This window comes from Chlorocebus sabaeus, chromosome 8, assembly GCF_047675955.1.
Source record: "Chlorocebus sabaeus isolate Y175 chromosome 8, mChlSab1.0.hap1, whole genome shotgun sequence".
NCBI classification, from domain to species: domain Eukaryota; kingdom Metazoa; phylum Chordata; class Mammalia; order Primates; family Cercopithecidae; genus Chlorocebus; species Chlorocebus sabaeus.
The window spans coordinates 7,240,581-7,263,377 of NC_132911.1; the positions used below are offsets into that span (position 1 = coordinate 7,240,581).

The following is a 22,797-nucleotide window of genomic DNA, read 5'->3' on the forward strand; positions in this document are numbered from 1 at the left end:
TAGGTTTTTATGAATAAAGTTACAGTGGACATTTACGTTTGTGTCTTTGTATGCTTTCATTTCTCTTGCGTCATTACCCAAACTTTTCCAAGGCGGTAATGGCACTGTATATTCCCACCAGCAGTGTGAGGGTTCCATTCGCTCCACGTCTTCACCTATACTTGTAATTTATCCATCTTTTGAATTTTAGCCATTTGAGCGGATGTGTAGTGGTATGTCATTTTTTTTTTTCCAACATTGTTTTAAAGATCTAATTCGCATGCTACACAATTTGCCCAATTGAAGTGTACAATTCAGTGGTTTTAAATATACAGTTAGGTATTGCTTAACGACAGGGATGCCTTCTGAGAAATGAATAGGTAGGTGATTTTGTTGTGCAGACATCATAGTGTATGTTCACACCTGCATGACATAGCTACTGCACACCTAGGCTCTGTGGCACAACCTATTGCTCCTAGGCACAAACCTCTACAGCATGTGCAGTTGTAAGACAGTGGTAAGTATTTGTGTCTCTGAAATATTTAAACATAGAGAAGGTACAGTAAAAATATGGTATAAAAGATAAAATATGGTACACCTATATAGGGCATTTACTATGGATGGAGCTTGCTAGACTGGAAATTGCTGTGGTTGGGTCGTTGAGTGAGTGGTGAGCAAATGTGAAGGCCTAGGGCATTACTACTGTACACGACTGTGGACTTTATACACGTCATACACTTAGGTTACACTGGATGTATATTTTTTGGAGCAACTGTATTAACTGATACTATAACTTTTTTTAGAGACAAGGTCTTGCTTTGTCTCCCAGGCTGGAGTGCAGTGGCACAATTATGGCTACTGTAGCCTCAACCTCCTAGGCTCAAGCAATCCTCCTGCCTCAGCTTCCTGAGGAGCTGGGACTACAGGTGTGTGCCACTATGACTGGCTATTTATTTATTTATTTATTTATTTATTTTTGTAGAGATGACAGTCTTGCTACATTGCCCCAGCTAGTCTCCAACTCCTGACCTCAAACAGTCCTCCTACCTCTGCCTCCCAAAATGTTGGGATTGCACACGGGAGCTATTGCACCTGGCTCCTCCCATAGTATGTAACCTACTCTCTGTTACGTGTGGTGGGATGGAAAAAACCCACTAGGTTATTTATAATACCTAATACAATACGAGTGCTATGTAAATAGTTATTATACTGTATTTTTTTTTTTGAAATGGAGTCTCACTCTGTTGCCCAGGCTGGAGTTCAGTGGCGCGATCTTGGATCACTGCAGCCTCCGCCTCCTGGGTTCAAGCGATTCTCCTGACTCATCCTCCTGAGTAGCTGGGATTATAGGCGCACGCCACCACGCCCGGCTAATTTTTGCATTTTTAGTAGAGAAGGGGTTTCACCATGTTAGCCAGAATGGCCTTGAACTCCTGACCTCCCGCCTTGGCCTCCCAAAGTGTCGGGATTACAGTTGTGAGCCACCGCACCTTGCCTATGCTGTATTTTTTTTTTTTTTTAATTTGGCCTTACTGTAGCTTTTTTACATGACAAACTGTAATTTTTTAAATTTTTTGACTCTTTTGTAATAACACCTTAAAATACATTGTACAGCAGTATAAAAATACCTTACAGCTTTATCAGTTTTTTCTATTTTTTAATTTTAATTTTTACTTTTAAACTTAAAAAAAAAAACTAGGACACAAAGCCACACATTAGCCTGGGCCTACACGGGGTTAGGAACATCAGTATGTCACTAGGCGATAGGAATTTTTCAGCTCCATTATAACCTTATGTGATCACTGTTGTGTATGTGGTCTCTTATTGACCAAAAGGTTGTTATGCGGCATGTGACTGTATTCACAGAGTTGTGCAACCGTCACCACAATTTTAAAACATTTTCATCACCTCAAAATGAAACCTCGTACCCCTTAGCCCTATTCCCCATTCTCCCGCCAGCCAAGGCAGCCACTAGTCTACTTTCTTTCCCTGTGGATTTTCTTTCTCTGTGGATTTTCCTTTTCTGGATATTTCACATAAGCGGAATCATATAATATACGGCCTTCGTGTCTGGCTTCTTTCTCTTAGCATAATGTTTTCAAGGTTCATCATGTTGTCATCTGTATTAGAATTGCATTTCTTTTTATGGTGGAATCATGTTCCATTGTATGCACACACGCGCGCGCCCACACACACACGAAGAACCAGTATTACAAGGCTTATCATGAAAAACAACGGTCCCTTTCTTGACCCTTTTCACCCTCAATTCCTGTTCCCCAGAGGCAGCTCCTTTCACACATATGGCTGCTTCTGCAGATAAGCTGTTCAGTGACCTCCATATTTCTAAATACTGTGGCTGTATCACTGTGTTGGTTTTTCAGTTTCAGATATTATCTAGTGACTTTCTGATAGGGAAGTGAGAATTTCGTTTTTAATCGGCCCCTCCAAGGGCATCCCACTCCCACATATGCGCATCTGCTGTTTGCGTGGACACATTCATCTGCAGGCTCTTTCCACTCTTGATTGCAGTGTACATGATACATTTTGGTTAAATCAGTAGTTTGTGTTTACATCATTATGACTGTGGAAGTTGTGCGTTAGGCTGAATCTCAGAGTGAACCATGAATATATTTCCTTTCATGGAAAACTTTTTGTTTTCCCTGAGCTTGGCCTGGTGTCCTTTGAGTCCAGAGCTTCTCAGGCTCCAGTTATCTGAACATGGTCCCAGTGCCCCCATTGGGCACTGGGTGGCAGTGAGTGGGCACAGGCAAGGAGAGTTGCTGCCTCTTTTCAGCCTTCCACCCTCCACCCTCCACCCTCTGCCCTTTGCCTGCTGTCCTCTGCCCCCTGCCCCACCCCTGAGTGCTCTGGCTTCACCTGTGCCTCCTGCCCTTGAGCGGTTCTGGGCTCCGGGTTCTGAGCTCCAGATGGACTCCTCCCCACCCCAGCTGCCAGGCTTGGGTTTCCCTTTTTTTATTTATTTGTTTGATTACTGTTCCCCAGACAGCTCTTATCTACTCTTTATTTTTGTTGGTTTATGTCTTTTTGTTTTCCTTTACTGTCATTTTATTGATGTTTTGGGGGTCAAGAGAAAAGCATGTGCTCAGTCCACCAGATTTAACCAGAGGTCAAAAACCTTCCATTTTTATTGTCTAAATATTATTCAGTTAAGGATTCCCCCTCCTCATCTTAGTCCCCAACTGCCTTTACTGAATCTTTAGCGTCTCCTGCCTCACTTATTGCAGTAGTCCCTGACTGGCCTCCTCGTCCTGGACCGGTGACCTGCCCACGACCCCTCCCTCACACCTGTCCTCATACCCCAGAGCCCACAGGACGGGGTCCAAGCTCGTTAGCTTAGAAAGTACAACCCTTGGAATCACATTAATTCTTGTTTTGTTGCTGGTCTCGTAACTTGCATTCATTCACTCAGTCATACAAATGGCGTATGTTTTCCCAAAAATGTCGCGCTCTTTGCTGCACTGTGCTTGAGGCTGTGCTCTGCTTCCGGGTGGAAGATCTGTGCCCTCCCACATCTGCCTCCTTGTCAGAGTTGAGTCTGGTGATCGTCTCTGACCTGAAGCTTTCTCTGAACCATACTCGTTTTGCAACTTTTTGCTGCTTTTCTGCCGGTTGTACTTCTCTGGTTACAATTACTACACTGTATTCTTTTTTAAACTTGTACATTTTTGCAGATTTCTCTGATGCCTGGCTTATTAGAAGACAGTTGCCTTCTCATATCTGCCTCTGCATTTAGTGTATTGGGATAGCGCATGTCATTTTGTTTCTGAAAACTCCACTGCATCGTATACTGAGGAAATAACGCGAGACAGGAAAAGAAAATCACGTGTTAGTGTTGTTATAAAGATAGTATTGACTCTGCACACCCTCAGAAGGGGGTCAGGGATGCCAGGATGAGATTCATTACCCTAGTGTTACTTACCACACTGCATAGACCATACTGTACCATATAGAGGCACATATTTCTGAAACTTCCTTCATTCCTAATATATTTTGTAGAAATTTCTGTATCAATATGGATATGTGTTTTTTTATTGCAGTATACTTTATTTTTTCAAATAACTGTGTGTTCGATGTTGAACACTGATAGGCCTGTGAGGGATAGTTGGAGAGATGAATAGAGGCGTTATTATAAAAACACTTAAAGAGTGAATGAGTGAGAATATGCTCTAAACATGGGAGTGACAGAAGGTTTTTATCTGGGTTGGGGAGAAATTTAAGATTAATATTTCAGTAATGTAGGAGTGAATTGGTAGAGGAGAAACAAACAGTAGGGCAGGAGATCATTTAGAAAATCATAATTATTTAGACTTGAGTGACAAAATGCTAAGAAAGGATAAGGGTCACAGGAATCCAGAGATACGAAGGTGGACAGGAGAAATGGCAGGTGTGTCCCCAGGGCAGGAGGAGGAGGTTTGGCAATGCGGAGCATTGGTTGCACACCCAGGCCTTGGGGCTGATGGTGGTGCTGTCTGGACAGAAAAACAAAAAGGACAAACTAATTTTGGAGGAAAGAGATGTCCTCTGACTTCAATTTCTTTACATTCCTTCTACCTCTAAATTATCTGTTTTATGGCCTGTTTACTATTAAATGATCCATTTGATAGCATTTATTCATACCTTTATGAGTCTGTGCACTAATAATTTTGAAGTATGCTACAAGTCAAAAATCGTTGCATAAAAATTGGACTTCCTTTACCTGCCTCTTGCTTCTCTTATACTTAAACACCAGATAGAGATGATTTTGGGAAGTTTGATTTATACTGACTTTTGTATTTGCTGTTGTATTTATTTTTTTAAAGTCTGTTAAAATGACTTAGGTATGGATTTTTTAAATTGCTAATACATGTGCAGATTTAGTGCTGTGTCAATGTATAATAGAAACAAATACTCATTAGACTACCTTAATTTAATCACACAGATGCAGGACAGCTGGAGCACACATTGATGAATCGTTGTTCCCTGCAGCTAATACAAATGAACACTTACCAAGCCTAATTAAAAAAAAAGTAAGTACATGATTTCAATGTAGATAATGGCAATTAGGAATTTATTCATTTTTATTTTTTATTTTTAGAAAATAAAACTTCTAGAAATATGTTCAAGAGTTGTCTTAAGTATGCTATTGATGATATTATTCTTTTCACATAGCATTTTTTAGTGAATTACAGAGATTATTTTATCCTATGACTTCTTCGATAGCGTTTGTAGGAAATGGAAGAGACTGTGGTTGGCCACGGGAAAACTAAAAGGTGCCAAGAGACAAGCAAACGTTTAGGTGCTTTGGTAATTACTTCAGAATGAAATGTGTTATATCTGTAGTCAAAATACCTGCATTCTGTTTAGCCAGAAAAATCTCAAAAGTCTGATGGACGTACATCCAAGTGTGCAAAGTCATTTATGAGGAAAATCTGCTGTACAAACACAGTTGCCCTTCAGTATCCACAGAGGATCAGTTCCAGGACCCCCACAGATACCAAACTCCACTGATGCTCAAGTCCCCTATATAAAATGCCATAGTATTTGCATGTAACCTACACAGATCCTCCTGTATACCGAAGAAAAAATTGTTTGTAGAGACGGGGTCTTTCTGTGTTCTCCAAGCTAGTCTCAAACTCCTGGCCCCAAGTGATTCTTCCTCCTCAGCCTCCCAGTTGGGATTACAGGCGTGAGCCACTGCACCTGGCTCCTCCCATGTACTTTAAGTAATCTCTGGATTACTTAAAATACCTAATACAATGTGATTGCTTTGTAAATAGTTGTTATATTGTATTTTTTTAAATTAGTGTTAATTTTTTTTTCTTTTGAATATTTCCAGTTGTGACTGGTTGAATCCATAGATCTGGAACTTGCAGATACGGAGGACAAACTGTAGAGTTAAAGATACTGCTTTCATTTGAGATCGAATTCACATTTTAACCACAACCTTTTCAGCTTTCTATTTCTAATTGTGATTTCTTTATCTGAGGAGAGTTTACTCTGAAACATCACAGCCAGTTGTTTTCACATGAGAGTCTCTGTTAGAGGGAGGATTTGATGACTTTCTCCAAACTGAACTTTACATTTCCTGTAGACTAGAGGAGAAATAACTGTGGAGAAATAACATTTCCTGAAAACAGTAAATGATATTTCCCCATTACATTTCATCTCAGACAAGCCATAGTTTGCCCATGCAGTGATGGATGAACTTCCTTCAGTCTTACCTGATTATAAGTGAAAAAGTGTTCAGCAGTCTCTGGACTCCCTGTGACATGCTAAAATCAAGTGTTTATTGTAAAAACACATCAGTAGTAAGTGCATATTTTCATTGTAAAACATTTAGTAAACACAGACATCTCTTTGATTGCCCTCCCTCAAAGTAAGCAGCTTTCAATTTGATGAGTATCCTGGGTGGCATTTCTTCAGTATATTACACACATGTACACACACATGCATGCTTGACATGAAGGGGCTCTGCTATCTTATGTGTATCGTCTGGTGAGTTGTCTTCTCTCCCCAGTTAACAATATAGTTTTGACCATTTCGTGTCAGTAGCTTTGACTCTACTCAGTTTTCTGTATTGCATTATACATTGTGACTGTGCTTTTCCGGTATTCATGTACTTTTAGTCACTGTCAGTTTTTGCTAAGTATATTACTTATGCCACATATTTGAGTTTATTTCTCCAAGTCAGATATCTAGAGATAAAATTACTGGGTCAGAATACATACACATTTTGATTTTAACAGTTCCACCAATCATATACAAGATGACCTATTTCTTGGCCAGATACAGTGGCTCACACCTGTAGTCCCAGCACTTCAGGAGGCCGAGGCGGGCAAATCAGTTGAGGCCATGAGTTTGAGACCAGCCTGGCCAACATGGCAAAACCCCATCTCTACTAAAAATACAAAAATTAGCCAGACCTGGTGGTGCACACCTGTAATCCCAGCTACTTAGGAGGCTGAGGCAGGAGAATCACTTGAACCCAGGAGGTGGAGGTTGCAGTAAGCCCAGATCGCACCACTGCACTCCAGCCTGGGCGACAGCAAGGCTCTTTCTCAAAAAAAAAAAAAAAAAAAGGAAAAAACAAACTATTTCTTAATACTCTGACTAGTATTGGATATTACTAATCTTTTTAATTTTTCCTAATCTGAAGCATTAATGACTGCTCATACACTTTACCACTTTAATTTTCATGTCTAAAAACTTTCCCTTTCCTTCTCTTTTCCAAATGTAATTGCAAATTAAACCTGACTTGAGGCCTTATTCTTTTGAGTCTTTGAGGAGGTTCTGTGCATCTGTCTCCCCGTCACCCTGTCTGCTGCCTGCCTGCCGCCTGCCTGCCCAGCTTGCTGTTCCTCAAGCATGCCAATCGTGTTTCTATTTCAGAGCCATTGCATTATCTGTTCCCTCTGTCTGGAGCATTCTTCCCCCAGAATCCATACACATGACCCGTTTTCCAGCCTCCCTATGGCTTTGTACAGATGTTACTTTCTCTGTGAGACCTATCCTGCCACCCCTGTTTGTACCAGCAATTCCTTCCCACTTGTGCCAACTATGAGAGTCTCTTTTCATCTGTAATGCTGACTGGCTTCTCCTAACACACTGTAGTAATGTGGGCAGTTTGATGGAATACAGTTGCTAGAGAAGATTCACAGGACCCCAGAATAACAATGTGTCCAATCTGCACAGTACCTGAGAACCAGGGAGCACAAGGTGGAGCATCTTCTTGTATACTGCTGGCCCTGAGCCTATATGAACCAGCCCCACTGGCGGAGCCTCCAGGCAAATCCTTCGTCTCACTAATCATAAACAATGTTGAAAGGCCGGCACAGTTGTCCCCAGACTTCCTGGACCTGTGGCTGTAAAGCACCACTGCCTAATTAGTACATTTTGTGTAGTGCAGGTACTTTAGTGAAAGCAGTGCAGGCCGGTTCCAAGCCTGTTGAAATGAACCTCCCAAGACACATACAATTTACTTATTTATTATGTTTATTTTCTGTCATTCCTTACCAGCGTACAAGCTCCATGATGACAAGGATCTTTCTAGGTTGCAAGACCAGCGCCTGACATATAATCATGTTTTTTGTCAATAAATGAGTGAATAACTAACAGAGCAAGATCCCAGTATAGGCATTAGCCTTAAATAGCTAAAATAAGTTCTTTCTATAAGACTGAAGCAAAAGAAGTTAGCTTTTACATGGGTAGCTAGTTCCCTATGTAAGCAAGTTTGGGCTGGCAGCTTCAAGCGGAAAACCAAGGAACCTAGACAGACGACTTAAATTTCCCTGGGGTCCTGTAAGAAAGAAGTCAGGCATAAAAGTGTTAGTAGGTAAAATCGATGTGAAGTTCAGTATGTGTATTTGTGCTGATGGCCGGGCTAAAGATGGGAAGTCAATGGGCAGTTCCAAGAAGAGAATGTGGGTAAGGCTGGGACTGTGAGGTGTGTTTCAAAGGAAACATTTCCCCTCTCTGAGGATGGTAAGAGTAGAGTTAACCCATGACCTTCCTGTGGATATCAACCTGGGGTTTCATGTTTTTGTGAGTGTAGTCATAGTTTTGGGGTTTTACTGGCTGATTGGAGCTACTGTGATTTAATGACAGTAGGGCAAGAATAATAATGGTTCTTTTCTTTGGTAATTATAAAATAAAAATTGTTTTCTTACTGCGTCATGGTCTTGCAGGGAGGACGATGTGAGAATAGTGCTACCAAGCAGGCAATGGGCTTGCTGCCCAACCCACATAGAGTCCAAGATCATGCCACTTGCTTTTGAGAAAAGAAAGGCTTTATTGCAAGTTGCCTGGCAAGGAGACAGGAAGAAATGCTCAAATCTGCCTCCCTGAGATGGGGGCTCAGGCAGTTTCATAGGCAGAGAAAACGAAGTGTGATCTGATTGGATCTTGCAACCAGGTGATGCTGGGAGGCGTCATCTGACTGGGTTGTGTCCCAAGGTGATGCTAGGGCTGAATCTGATTGGATCCTAGATTATGCCATCAGGTGTTTACTCCTTAATTTGGCCCCCGTTCCTTGGTCTAAGTGCTTAGGTTCCACCTGTGGTTACATGCTTGATTCACCTGGGCATGCGCAAGTGACATAACTTGCCACATCGGGGGCCAGGGCAATTAAACAGTTCACCATTTTGATACACAAAGTTGAACTAGATTGGGCTGGTTTGGTGGTAACAATAGCAAAAAATCAAAAGAGACTGGCTAAAAACTTTCATGGAAACTAAGAATGCTAGGATCATGAAAATGTCTCACAAAGCATAATACAGAGCCTTTTATACAGTCTTTTAAATTCTATCCATTTTCTTTATAATTGCACAAAAAGAAATAAATATTGCCAATTCACATACAGTGCAAGAAACACCTCTTTCAGAAGTTTTTATTACTGATGTTATAAAAGGTATCAGAAATGTATGCGAAAGGGCTTTTTCTCCTGTCTTAAGCAGTTGCAATACAGCATTAATTTTTGTGTTCTTTTTGCACAGCGTAAATGTATGCAGCCCAAAGATTTTAATTTTAAAACACCAGAAAATGATAAGAGATTTCAGAAGAAATTTGAGAAAATGGCTAAAGAGCTACAAAGGCAAAAAACAAGTCTAGGTAAGCTAAGAAATTTCATACAGTTCTTTGCATTTGTGTCCATACACCTTGTTTAATTTGCATGAAGACTGGTGGTGTTCAGGATGAGAGAGCTGATGGAGGCTATCGTAGCTTTACTCTAGGAAGGAGAAGACAAAATGTCAGGAGTCTGTGGGAGACTTGACCAGGAGCCAGAATGGAGCCATGCAGCTGAGCTAATCGACCACAGTCTTAACCATTCATCCAGGTGGTCGAACTTTTTATTTTCAGGAATGATTTCAGAAGAAAAGCAAACTTTGGCTAATAAGCCTTATTGAAATAAATACCTATTTATTTCTTCTTTATATATAACTTTGTATTTTTACCTAATTGGCCTTTTTGTTTTGTTACCCAGAATAGGCAAATCTTAGATGATACATTCTTTTAGTGATTTGGAAAAATACTTTAGAATATTATGTGCTATAACAAGATGTCTTAGAAAAAATATATATATTCTTATGTATATATTCTTAAATAATATTCTTATATATAAGAATATTATGGGCTGGGCACGGTGGCTCACGTCTGTAATCCCAGCACTTTGGGAGGCTGAGGCGGGTGGATCAGGAGGTCAGGAGATCAAGACCATCCTGGCCACCACGCCCAGCTAATTTTTTTATTTTTAGTGGAAACGGGGTTTCACCATGTTGGCCAGGATGATCTCAAACTCTTGACCTTGTGATCCGCCTGCCTCAGCCTCCCAAAGTGCTGGGATTACAGGCGTGAGCCACCGCGCCCGGCCAAGATTTATTTTAAATCTGTGATGATAATGCTACAGAATTGGGTAGAACAGTTAGCCTACGTAGTGCTGCCACGTAACTTTCCAGAAACATGGCCTGCATCATTTGTTTCATGCTCAGCCCTCCTGCTGCCTCTCCTGGTGTGTGTCCGTCCTTCCTTCACACCAGCTGTCTGGTCTTCGTCGAAGCTCAAGTCAGAAACATGCAATCGTCCTTGACATCTCCTCCTTCCTGACGCTAATGCCCATCAAGACCATGGCCCTGCTTCTGAAATAGTTGTTTGACTTCTTCTGTTTTCTCCTTACCTGCTCTCTCCCCTGATGCCTGGATCATCCCTCCTGCACCACAGGAGCCACTCCTTACCCTGCCCTCCACTCTGTCCTTACAGTTCATCTCTGTGCTGCAGTCACAATGAGGAAAACCTTAAATCAGAAGGATATCCCCTTCCTGGTTTAAAATTTCTTGGTATCATCCCAAGGAAAAATATTCAGGATAAAATCCTGTATGTAACATATTCTCCAATTTACTAGGTCCTTTATGATCTGGCCTCTCCTAGCCTCATACCAATATTACACACTCTCCTATAACTCTTTATACTTTTGTCACTTTGGCCTTCTTTCCTGTATCAGTGACAGTGTGTTTGAAAATATTTTGACAACATGGTAATGATAGATACAAAATTTTCTTCTTAGACCAAATATGTATCGTAATTAAAAACCATACATATGAAGTATTAATGATTCAACTAATGTACATTTGTATATTGTCAGAACTACAGTTAGGATTATTCAGGCTTAAGAGTTGCAAAGGAGAAGATATTAAATGATTCTTGGTATTTTTTTGTTGGGAGTGAGTATGAAAGTACTGAAGGGCTCCTTGAGCATATGCAAGGTAGCATTCCAGAAAAAAACACAACCGCACCCACACAAAACGAGCTCATAATTTCATGGTTCTGGGACCATGCTGATCCCACTTCATGCAGTCAGGTTCATGTCTTGAGTCTGTGAGTGTGTGTTGAGGGTAGGAGCGATGGTTAATGGGAGCAGTTTCTGAAACCTGGGACAAGAAACAGAAACCAAATTGCATTCCAGCTTTGCAACTTTTAACTTCTGTGTCTCAGTCTTTGTTTTTAAGTGGGGTCACTAGTTTGGGTTTGGGTTTGAGGTTGCATGCACGAATGCATATATTGTTCTTAGCACAGTACTTGGTGAGGGCAGTTGCTCAGCAGATGTGAGCCAGCAGCTGTAGCAGCAGCGTCACTGCCTGTGGAGGTGGTGGGGGTAGAATATTAGCAGAAGTAGGTAATGATGTTGAAAGGGAAGAAGGGAAATGGGGTGTTGGGGGTTGTTCCTTAAAAGGAAGCATATTGAAGTATGAAGGCGCTTTTTGATCTTAAAGTGGATTTTTTGTTTGTTTTCAGATGATGATGTACCTATTCTCTTATTTGAATCTAATGGTTCATTAACATATAGTCCTACAATTAAAATTAATAGTAGTCACCACAGCACAATGGAGAAGAGATTACAAGAGATGAAGGAGAAAAGGGAAAATCTTTCCCCCACCTGTAAGTAATTACAGTTTGTAAAATGAAAATTATGCAAATAGGTGATTAAATTATGGTAGAAAGCTTTTTTTTTTTTTAATTTGCCTAGATATTTTAATGTTTCCTGATAGTAACAAATTTTGACCTATTTCATGGCTGGCTTTGTTTTCCAGAAAATGTTATGCATCATTAAGATTTTTGAAGTGTGTGTTGGGTGTATAGTATTCTTCAAGTTTAAAATCCTGTTTGTTGTAGCTCCTTTGTAATTTCTATTAGCTTTGGAATTTTTTCTTTCTTTTTAAAAAAAAAAATGAATTTTTTTTTTTTTTTTTTTTTTTTTTTTGAGATGGAGTTTTGCATTTGTCACCCAGGCTGGAGTGCAGTGGTGCAATCTGGGCTCACTGCAACCTCCTGAGTTTAAGTGATTCTACTGCCTCAGCCCTCTGAGTAGCTGGGATTACAGGTGCCGGCCACCACTCCTGGCTAATTTTTTTTGTTTTTTCGTATTTTTAGTAGAGATGGGGTTTCACCATGTTGGTCAGGCTGGTCTTAAACTCATAACCTCAGGTGATCCACCCGCCTCGGCCTCCCAAATGGCTGGGATTACAGGCATGAGCCACCATGCCCAGCCATGAATCGTGTCTTTTGAAGGAATTTGCTTTAGATTAAATGTATCTAATGAATCAGTTTGTTTCTCATTATTTCTTTTGTCTTTAAAATTTTTTAATTACTGAAGTATAATTCAGCACATTTTAATAAAACATTTAACAAAGTAGCTAATAGTAAAAGTTCATCTTGATACTCACCTAATTATACTCTTCTACCTGGGGATAACCTGTATTTTAAGTTGATGTGTTTTTCCAGATCCGTTTCAGTGTATCAGATATCTGTGTATACATGAAAAAGATACGGGTTTGTTTTCTGTGTGGAGGTGTAATTTCTGTTTCTGTGTAAATTATCTAATTACCTAAATTAGATAATGACATATGTATTATTACGCACTTTGTTTTCTTACTTAAGAGTATCCTGGAGGTTTTTTTGCAGCTTAGTTGTTATAGACCTGTTTTTTTTTTAAAGATGTTCTAAGTAGTCTGCAGCTTTGATATTGACTCATCTATTGGTGGATATTTTTTCCCACTTTTTCTTTATTAGAAATCGTGCTGCAGTTTTTATTCTTTTATTAACCATGTAGTTTGGTTGTTCTTATTTTTTTATTAAGCCATTTTCCTTTCTCTGGACATAAGTCTTTCCAGCTTCCCACCCCGACTTTTTACTGTTATAACCCCTGCATGCGCCTACGTGAATCCTTATATTTCTGAGTACTTCATGTATTTCAATAATATTCATACATACAGAATTTGATTTTTTAAAGATATAGAGAGTCTCACTGTCTTGCCCAGGCAGGACTTGCACTCCTGAGCTCAAGTACTTCTGCCTCACCCTCTCAAGTAGCTAGGAATACAGGTGTGTGCCACTACCCCTGGCTTATTGATAGATATAGTCAAATTATCCTTCAAAAGATTTGGGCCATTTTATTGTCATCAGTTGTTTATAAGAATGCCCGTTTCTCCATACTCGGAAAACTGAATGGCATTAGCCTGTAGCCTTTTTCAGTCGGAAGCTTGAAAAACTGGATCTGTTCTCTAAGTTACTTTTGATTAGGAGCAAGTTTCAGTGCCTTTTCATATTATTGACAATGACTTACCGAATGCAGCTTGTAATGTTATCAACTATTGCCTCTCTTAATTTTACATCCTTTGTCCATCTGTATCAGTTAAGGTTAGTTTCGGCTGCATATAACAAAGAAAGGAAAAAACCTTTCCTTAAAGGTTTTTTGGACTTAAAATCGATAGAATTGCCTTTCTCTGTCTTGCCTAGTTCAGAAGTAGGCAGTCAGGGCTGGGATGCCATTCCATGGTGTCTTTAAGAAACCAGGTTTCCATCTTTCTGTTAGGCCTGCCTGGCTTTTCTTCCAAAATGTGTGTGCCTCCCAGCTAAGCCATCTCCCTTTGACAGCCTTACCAGACATCTATCCAATCCTCCTGTCTAATTCCGTTGGCTGGAATGTGGTCATATGCCCACCCCTTTTTCAGGCAACACTGAAATGTAGTCTTGACTGGGATGCATTGCTATACTGATAAAATCAAAGTTCTGTTGTTAAGAAGAAGTGAGAATGGACATTGAGGAAGATAACTGTGTCCCAGGTAGACGTCCAAATTGTTTCAATGTGCAATTATGCGTATAATTTGCCTTAAACTTTACTTTTTCTAATACTTTACAGTGTTAATTCTGCTACTTCACTGCATCCAGCACAGTTTAAAACTTAACTGAAAATTTTATGTGTGCTTCCCTTCTTTATCTTGGTTTATTCTCTTTTTGATTGACGTTTTCTCAGAAAAGTATCATTTTGAGTCTCTAAAAAATATCTTTGGATATGAGATCCAAACATTTCTTTTGTTTCTTGACTATTGTATGAACAGCCTTTGAAGATAATACTTAGGACCTTATTTGTTAAGTCATTGACATCCTAAGTGTTTTCTATGAAACCTCTAGGATTTCTCAACCCAGCACAGCTGACAGTTGGGTCTGGGTAATTCTTTGCTGGGGGCACTGCCCTGTGTGTGGCAGGAAGCTCAGCAGCATCCCTGCCTCTCCACACTAACACTAGCAACGTACCCACTGCTCTCCCTCACTGGCAACATCCACAAATGTGTCCAGACATTACCAGCTATCTGCTGGGACCCCACGTCACTCTGGTTGAGAAGCAGTGCTCTAGTTTTAGAGGTAACTATGGTGAGCATCCTTGAAGAAAAAGCCATGATTATCAAACAAGAAGACTAAAATAGACTGGAAGTGTTCACTTAACTCTGTTGAGCTTCTGATTAGATTTAGTCAAGCTGACTTTAAGATCCCTTCTAACTTTGTGATTATAGGATTTAACAGAATCACCTATGATTAATAGGAGGATTTCCTGCTGGCTTCATCTGCTAAAAAATACTGAAACTTTATCTAATGCAGTGTCTTGGTCCTGTTTTTAGCTTCCCAAATGATTCAACAGTCTCATGATAATCCAAGTAACTCTCTGTGTGAAGCACCTTTGAACATTTCACATGATACTTTGTGTTCAGGTAAATTTTTTATTTTCCTTTCTGTGATATATTTAAGTTCTGATTTAGAATTTCATGTAGCAACGTCTAATGAGTAAAATAATTAGTTAAAACTAGAACTTCTAAATATCCCCCTGAAATTAGGTATTATAATAAAATTAAGGCATGAGTTAAACTTCCTTTTTGGTTCCTATAGGTTTTTTTCCCTAGGCATTTGCTTTCTTACTACAGAATCCATTGCTCATTTAAAAAAATTATTGTGGTCGTATATGAACTAATCTGTATGCAGTTTACATAGAACTGAGGTCAGAGCTAAGGAAATGTTGTTTCACACAATGTCTAATTAACACAAGGAACATGTTATTGAATGAGGTCAGTGAAGTATGTAAAGATCGTCAATTGAGGAGCTAAATAGAGGATTTCTAATTACAAGCAGAAAGAACATTGGTAAGAATTAATGCAATTAGTTACATGTTATGCACATACATATTTTTTAATGTGGGAGCCCTTGTGTCACTTAGGATGATAATTGTTCATGGTCATTTCTTCTTCGTACCGATTTCTTACAGTTTTCTCACCTAGCCCCCAGTAGGGCCCAAATAAGTAGCAGCGACCCCTAGAAGTACTGTGTTCGAAAGTGCTTGAGATGTTATGGAATATTTATTATGAAAGCCACAGCAGTGACAAAGCACAAGACGGCATCAAGATATTAAAAGTTTAAACCAAAGCCTCTTTTCAGTGCAGGGTTAATCCTTGTACTCTCACCTCTGTGTGCTGGAATTATTTACCCATTTCTCTTAAACAGTTTCCATCTTTTTATTTTATACTTGACACATTTATTTCCTAGAAGTTGGAAACAAGTGATAATAATAGCTAACATTGATTTCATTTTTGTTGTGTTGTAGGCACTCCTCTAAGTGTCTTACTCACTGTTATCTGAGTTATTCTCCCATTAGCCTTAAGAGGTAGGTTCCATCACCATCCCATTTTGCCAGTGAAAAATCAGGACACAGAGGTCAAACAGCTTGTGCAAGGTCATGTGGTTTGTGAATGGCAAGCCCAAGCTTCTAACTTAGGCAGTCTGACATCACAGTTTACAGTCTTAGTGACATGTCACATTGCTTATCGGGTTTTGAAAAGTATGATAAAACATAAAGCAATTTTAGATGCTGAATAAGATATATTCAGCATCTAAAATTAAAAGTGACCTTATTTCCAACTACTGCCTTGAAGACACGCATGATGCCTCCTCCCCACTGGGCTTCCCTCCCCTCCCAGGGCACAGTCGGAAGGGAAGCTTTGGTGGTTACCTATGTTCTTCCTTTTCAAAGCAGAACTTTAGTGATTTCAGTCAGAGACTTATAACACTTATGTTACCTCCAGATTTGCGTGATTTCTACAAAACACAGGCCCTTCACCAGCAAGTGCTAAGCCCCTACTAGGGGAGCCAGCACAGGACTAGAGACTTCTTTATATTCATTCCAAAATGAATAGACCTTTAGTAGCTGATAGCATAGTGATGGGCAGACACCCACGTAACCACGGGGCAGTAAGATGCATGATGCTGTGTAGCAGAGGGGGCAAGGCCAGGGAGACCTGGCAAGGGCAGTGGGAGGGTCCCAGGGATGTTGACAACCCAGGTGGGTTTTGAAGGATGAATTGTATTTACCTAGAATAAAGTGTGGAGGAAAGGGCAAGGCCCAGAGGGTACAGAGGAGTACAGAATTTTCAGGAGGTAGCAGCAGCTTAGCATTACTCTCAGGAAATGAGTAAGCTATATAAGAGTTGAAACATTAAGACCTACCAAATGGCTCACTTTTGAATATAAGTGTCATACGAGGACTTCACTGGAAGACAGGGAAGGTAAAGGTGAGTTATGTTCATTGAGGGAATGTTTCACACAAGACTAGAACTTTCCCTAGACCTTACAGCAGTCGTTCTTAGGTTTTAGAATTATTGATCTCCTGGAAAATTTAGCGACAAACTATGGAAGCTCTTCTGGGAAAATGTGCACATGCATATGGAAATTTGCCTAAAATTTTTAGAAGTTTGTTACCCCTCTTCTCTATCCCCACCACTGTCCTATACACTCATCAAAGCCCAGGTTTTCTAGTTAAAAATACTGGCCTAAAACGTACTCTTAAATGGAAATGAGAAGAACCCGAATGTGGTTAATAGTCTTCTTAACTAATAGCTGTACTTTAAAAGTAATGTTTTATTGGTCAACTGAAAATTGAATTTAGAATAATTTAAACCACTTTTAAAAGTTAGCTCTCCGTTAATGTTTTTCAGATGAATCCATTGCTGGTGGCTTACACTCGTCTTTTGATGATCTTTGTGGAAACTCAGGATGTGGAAATCAGGAAAGGAAGTTGGGAGGATCCATTAATGACACTAAAAGTGATATGTGTATTTCTTCACTTGTATTGAAAACAAATAATACTCATTTATCGCCATCTTTCGCTCACCTTGGTAAATCAAGTCCTCAGAAATTTCTGAGTAATCTTTCAAAGGAAGAAATAAACTTGCAAAGAAATATTGTGGGTAAAATAGTCACCCCTGACCAAAAGCAGGCTGCAGGTATGTCTCAGGAGACGTTTGAAGAGAAGTATCGTTTGTCTCCTACGTTGTCTTCAACAAAAGGCCACCTTTTGATACATTCAAGACCCAGGAGTTCCTCAGTAAAGAGAAAAAGAGTAGCATATGGCTTCTGTTCACCTCCGAAGGAAAAATGCAAGAGAAAGAGGAGCATCAGGAGATCTATCATGCCGAGGCTGCAGCTGTGTAGGTCAGAAGGCAGCCTGCAGCGCATGGCGGGACCTGCACTCGAGGCTCTTAGCTGTGGGGAGTCTTCATATGATGACTATTTTTCACCTGATAATCTTAAGGAAAGGAATTCAGAGAATCTTCCTCCCGAATCTCAGCTGCCATCAAACCCTGCTCAGTTCAGCTGCAGAAGTCTTTCTAAGAAGGAGAGAACAAGCATATTTGAAATGTCTGATTTTTCCTGCGTTGGTAAAAAAACCAGAACAGTTGACATTACCAGTTTCACAGCAAAAACCATCTGCAGTCCTCAGAAAACTGCAAGTGGAGAAGGCCGTGCAACTTTGAGTTGCGTGACTTCTGAGGAATCCTCTGCCCCTGAAGAAACCTTAAGGTATTGTAGACAGGCTGGGCCTCAGCAGAAAGAAGACGCATGGCCAGAGGGCAATGGCTTTTCTTACACCATTGAGGACCCCGCTCTTCCAAAAGGACATGATGGTGATTTAACTCCTTTGGAAGGAATCCTTGAAGAAGTGAAAGAAGCGGTTGGTCTGAAAAGCACACAGGACAAAGGTACCACTTCCAAAATATCAAACTCCTCTGAAGGCGAAGCCCCAAGTGAACATGAGCCACGTTCTGTAGTTGATTGTAACGTGGAGAGGTCTGCAGAAGAAAAGGAAAACTTACCTGGAGGATACAGTGGAAGTATGTGAATCTCCTTTTCCAAGTCATCTTTGCTAAATAAACATGTAACAGTGCATCCATATTTTAAATTTATCACAACTTTTTCATAACTTAAATTATTTCCCCAGTTTTTACTTAAAGAATATGCATTTGATCATTCCAATGATAAAGTCTTTAGGAATAGATAGATGACTTGCTGTCCTGTGGAACTTCTAAACTTATTGATCAAGTCTGTTAGGAATCTATTTCTCCAAGACTTTTCCTTCTTATAGGTCAAAAGGATAAGTAGTCTGTAGTATGAATAACTGAGGGGAGTGAAGTCTTTTTCTTTGTTCCGTTGGAGTCTTGCACTGCAGCGTGTGTAAAGATGCATACAATAAAGGGTTTTTTAAAACCTAGGTTCTTAATAGTGAGGCTATTTAAAGAAAGAAATTAAGGTAGCTTAAGCCATCGATTGTATCAAAGAGGAAGTATGAAAAAGTACATTTGGAAATGCGTTATCAATATTGATTTTTGAAGAAACTTTGGTCAGTGTTAACTATGAAGAAACATTTTTAAAACATTTTTGCTCATTTGTAACAGGCCTTGTTTGACTTGTACTTATTTTGCTTGAAGTATCACTTGAAAAGATTTATTCCTATTCATAATTTAATTGTAACTATAATAATAAACTATATCATTGTAGCAAAAGTCACAACAATAAAAAATTTTGCACTTCACAGTTACAAGCACAAATAGGTTCCAGCAACCGAAATTGAAGAAATCTTAAACTTTGACTGTCTTTACCTAAAGATTAGGTTAAAATTTGAGTAAGAACGCATTCACTCTGCGTGATTTCTCTGCTCTACAAATGTGTTAACTGCCTCTTTGAAGGTGGAGAAGTCACAACAGGGTTTGAAATCATCACAGATGTGTTACATTCATTTTCCTTGAGTATGCACTCCCCAAAATTGTTTCACAAAAAGGATGAAAATACTTTTGTGTATTTTTAGCCTGCTATTTATATCTTGGTTTTCTGAACATATATTAAATTTGACAAGAAACTGTATTTTATGTTCCATTAGCCTTAGTATGTGTTTTCAAAATATTTATTTTAAAATGTTGACTCAAAAGTTAATATAAAACAATAGATGTGTAAAATTCTTTTGGTAGTTAAGAATATCCCATTCTGAAGTTTACATTCTCCTTCTTTCCAGTTTTCATCTTGTGTATTTTTTAAACTTTTGAATAATAATGACATGCAAATGTTAATTAAGTGGCAAAAAGCTGGTAGCAGACAGTATGGCATGGCCTAAAATCCCCATGTTGTCGGGAGTGTGCTAGTCCTCAGAAGCAGGTGTGTTTTATGTTCTAGAACACTGCCCCCTGCGTCGACAGCCTCCGGCGGTGGGGGTAAGTAGAAGGGGATGAGGGGTCAGCACTGGTTGACCCATGGCACCCTGGTGGAGATGGAGAGGTTTTTTCGCTCAGTGGTGCAGGCCATCAGGCAGGAGTGTCCAGACAGGGCCCTGGTGCAACTGTGTGCCCTAGCGTTAAGAGGATCTCCTAGAGTCATCTGCCTTACTTCGTGCCATTACAGAGAGATGGGAAATCATTGGGTTCTAGGACATGTTGGCTAGCCTAAATCTAACCCTTTTCTTTTATAGTAATAAAGAGTCATCAATGTTTTAAACTCTCCACTGTCAGCCCCCTGGGACTCAGGTAAACCAATTCTCTTTGGGAATCTGCCTTACAAGATGAAACCATAAGGCCCTCAGTTTCAATGTCAGGGATGCACACTGTACCTGGTGAAATTGTGGAGGAGTGAAAACTTCTGTACAGCAAACTGTACCTCCAAATCTTTAATGTCGAAATAAAGGGCTTTTTTCCATTTCTGTTTTCAGTTCACTTTTACTTGTTGCCATTGTCAATATCTAAGATAGTGTGTAAAAAAGGTTTCAAAAACAAGTTACAAAGAGCTTCAGTACATTAGTAGAATGGGAACTGAGGGAGAAACAATTTTGGTTTTGTTTTGTTTTTGTTTTTTGAGATGTAGTCTTGCTCTGTTGCCCAGGTTGGAGTGCGGTGGCACGATTTTGGCTCACTGCAACCTCCGCCTCCCAAGTGTAAGCAATTCTCTGCCTCAGCCTCCCGAGTAGCTGGGATTACAGGCACCCATCACCATGCCCAGCTGATTTTGTTGTATTTTTAGTAGAGACAGGGTTTCACATCTTGGCCATGCTGATCTTGAACTCCTGAACTCGTGATCTACCCACCTCGGCTTCCCAAAGTGTTGGGATTACAGGCGTGAGCCACTGCACCCGGCCAATAATTTTGTTTTCTAAAATCTTTAAAATCATTAATTCTTTTCTGTTTTACTTTTTTATTCTCTAATTTTATAAACAGTACACAGATACATTCCCATTGTAACAAAGATTGCTAAGAAGATTAGAATTTTCATCTCCTCACTTGCCTTTTTTCGTTAGTTCACTTCCTAACTAATGAAAGTCGTGGACCCGTTGTGTCTCATGTGTTCTTCAAGTTTGTGGGGACATAGCAGAGAATGAAGCAGCGTGCACCCTCATAGAGGAAGACAAATAGTAAATAAGTGTGTAACAGTGTCGGCAAGCAGTTAATGATTAAAAGAAAAACAATAGTGCATTGGATAGATAAGGTGACCAATGAAGGCTTCCCTGAGAAGGAGACATCTGATCACAGGCCTGGGGAGGGAGAGGGAGCCTGTGACTCTCAAAATCCATGTTTCAGCTGGAGGTAACAGCAGGGACAAATGTCCTGATGGAGAAAAATGCTTGCAGGAACGACAGGGAGGCCAGTACAGCAAGGACTTCCTGAGCTGGAGGAAGGAGATTGGAGAGGGGTAGGAGCCAGAGCTTTGGGACCTTCAGTGTCTGACAAGGTGGGCAGCTGTTTTGTTTTGAAGTGTGATGAGAAGCCGTTGGGGCTTTGGAACAGGGGAGCAACCAAATCTGATTTAGGTTTTAAATGTAACCCTGAACACTGGAGAACAGACTGGGTTGGAGTGTTTGTCTGCACAAAGCAGTCACTGTCCCACAGTTTAATATTTCCTTCCAGACATTTCTTGTGTGTGTGTGTGTGTGTGTGTGTGTGTGTCTACAAGCATACAAATGCAAATAGGTATTTTAAGATAATTTTTTGCATACATAGAATTATATTGCCTTAAAAATTGCTTTTTACAAAAGCAATATGTCATATATTTACATATTGGTACCAGTAAACCTTCATTTTTTAATACAGTCTATATGTAGGGTCAGCACAATTTTTTTGTAACAGATCAGATAGTAAGTTCGTTAGGCTTTGTGGGCAAAGAGACCAAATCGAGGTATGTGGGTACTCATGTAGATGATTACATAATGAGAAAAAGACATTTTCTACAAAATTTTTATTGACGAAACTCAAATACAATTTTTTTGTAATACAGGTCTATTGAGAAAAAAAATAATTTGTGGGGGGGAATTACAGCATTTCATTTAATTGGAGTTCAGACTGAGTGTTCACATTAACATTGATTGCAAATGTCTATTAAGGCTGATATGTAATAAGATAGATTTTATGTATTTCACTTTTGAAAATGCTTTTTCCCACAGACAGATACTGCTGATTCGATGTCAGTCCACAAGCAGATAATTTGCATTGAGGATCTTCATAGCCTGGAAAACACTGATGGAATTCTCTTAGATTCTTCTCTTGGTGCCTGCCTCTTAGCCTGTCCTTATATTGCAGATTTATCACTTGCAATTGAAAAATAGGTTGAAGCTCCTCAATTGTGCAGTCAAATGGGTTTTGAAATAAGAAATTCCGACCAGGCATGGTGGCTCACGCCTGTAATCCCAGCACTTTGGGAGGCCGAGGTGGGTGGATCACTTGTCAGGAGTTCAAGACCAACCTGACCAACATAGTGAAACCCCATTTCTACTAAAAATACAAAATTAGCTGGGCATGGTGGCACATGCCTGTAATCTCAGCTACTTGGGAGGCTGAGGCAGCAGAATCACTTGAACCCGGGAGATGGAGGTTGCAGTGAGCCGAGATCGCGCCACTGCACTCCAGCCCGGGCAACAAGAGTGAAACTCCGTCTCAAAAAAAAAAAAAGGAAATTCCCTTTGCTCTTGCACTCAGTCTGTTGTTGTTTTGAGATAGGGTCTCACTCTGTCACCCAAACTGGAGTGCAGTGACATGGTCACAGCTCACTGCAGCCTCAGCCTGCTAAAGTTTGGGCTTAGGAAATAATGTCCACAGACAGCAGACAGTTTGCATGGAAATGGAGATCCCACTTCTTGTTTTAACCTTTGACAGCACAAGAGAGAATTGTTGTTGCTTATTTGTGGAAATGTGTCCC

At 40.0% G+C, this 22,797-nt stretch overlaps 1 protein-coding gene across 5 annotated transcripts in view; it reads left to right on the top strand.

Annotated features, from left to right (window-relative positions):
* Nucleotides 1–22,797, top strand: part of MCPH1 (microcephalin 1) — a 240,000-nt gene that overhangs the window by 19,927 nt on the left and 197,276 nt on the right. For 4 of the 5 annotated variants that reach the window (XM_007961604.3, XM_073017923.1, XM_037985351.2 and 1 more), the window contains 5 exons: nt 4,919–5,006; nt 9,471–9,585; nt 11,764–11,907; nt 14,925–15,014; nt 17,286–18,461. In XM_007961604.3, the coding sequence (XP_007959795.2) occupies nt 4,919–5,006; nt 9,471–9,585; nt 11,764–11,907; nt 14,925–15,014; nt 17,286–18,461 (1,613 nt within the window). Of the gene's footprint in view, nt 1–4,918; nt 5,007–9,470; nt 9,586–11,763; nt 11,908–14,924; nt 15,015–17,285; nt 20,311–22,797 lie in introns of those variants that run through there. The other variant, XM_037985358.2, reaches the window with a different exon arrangement.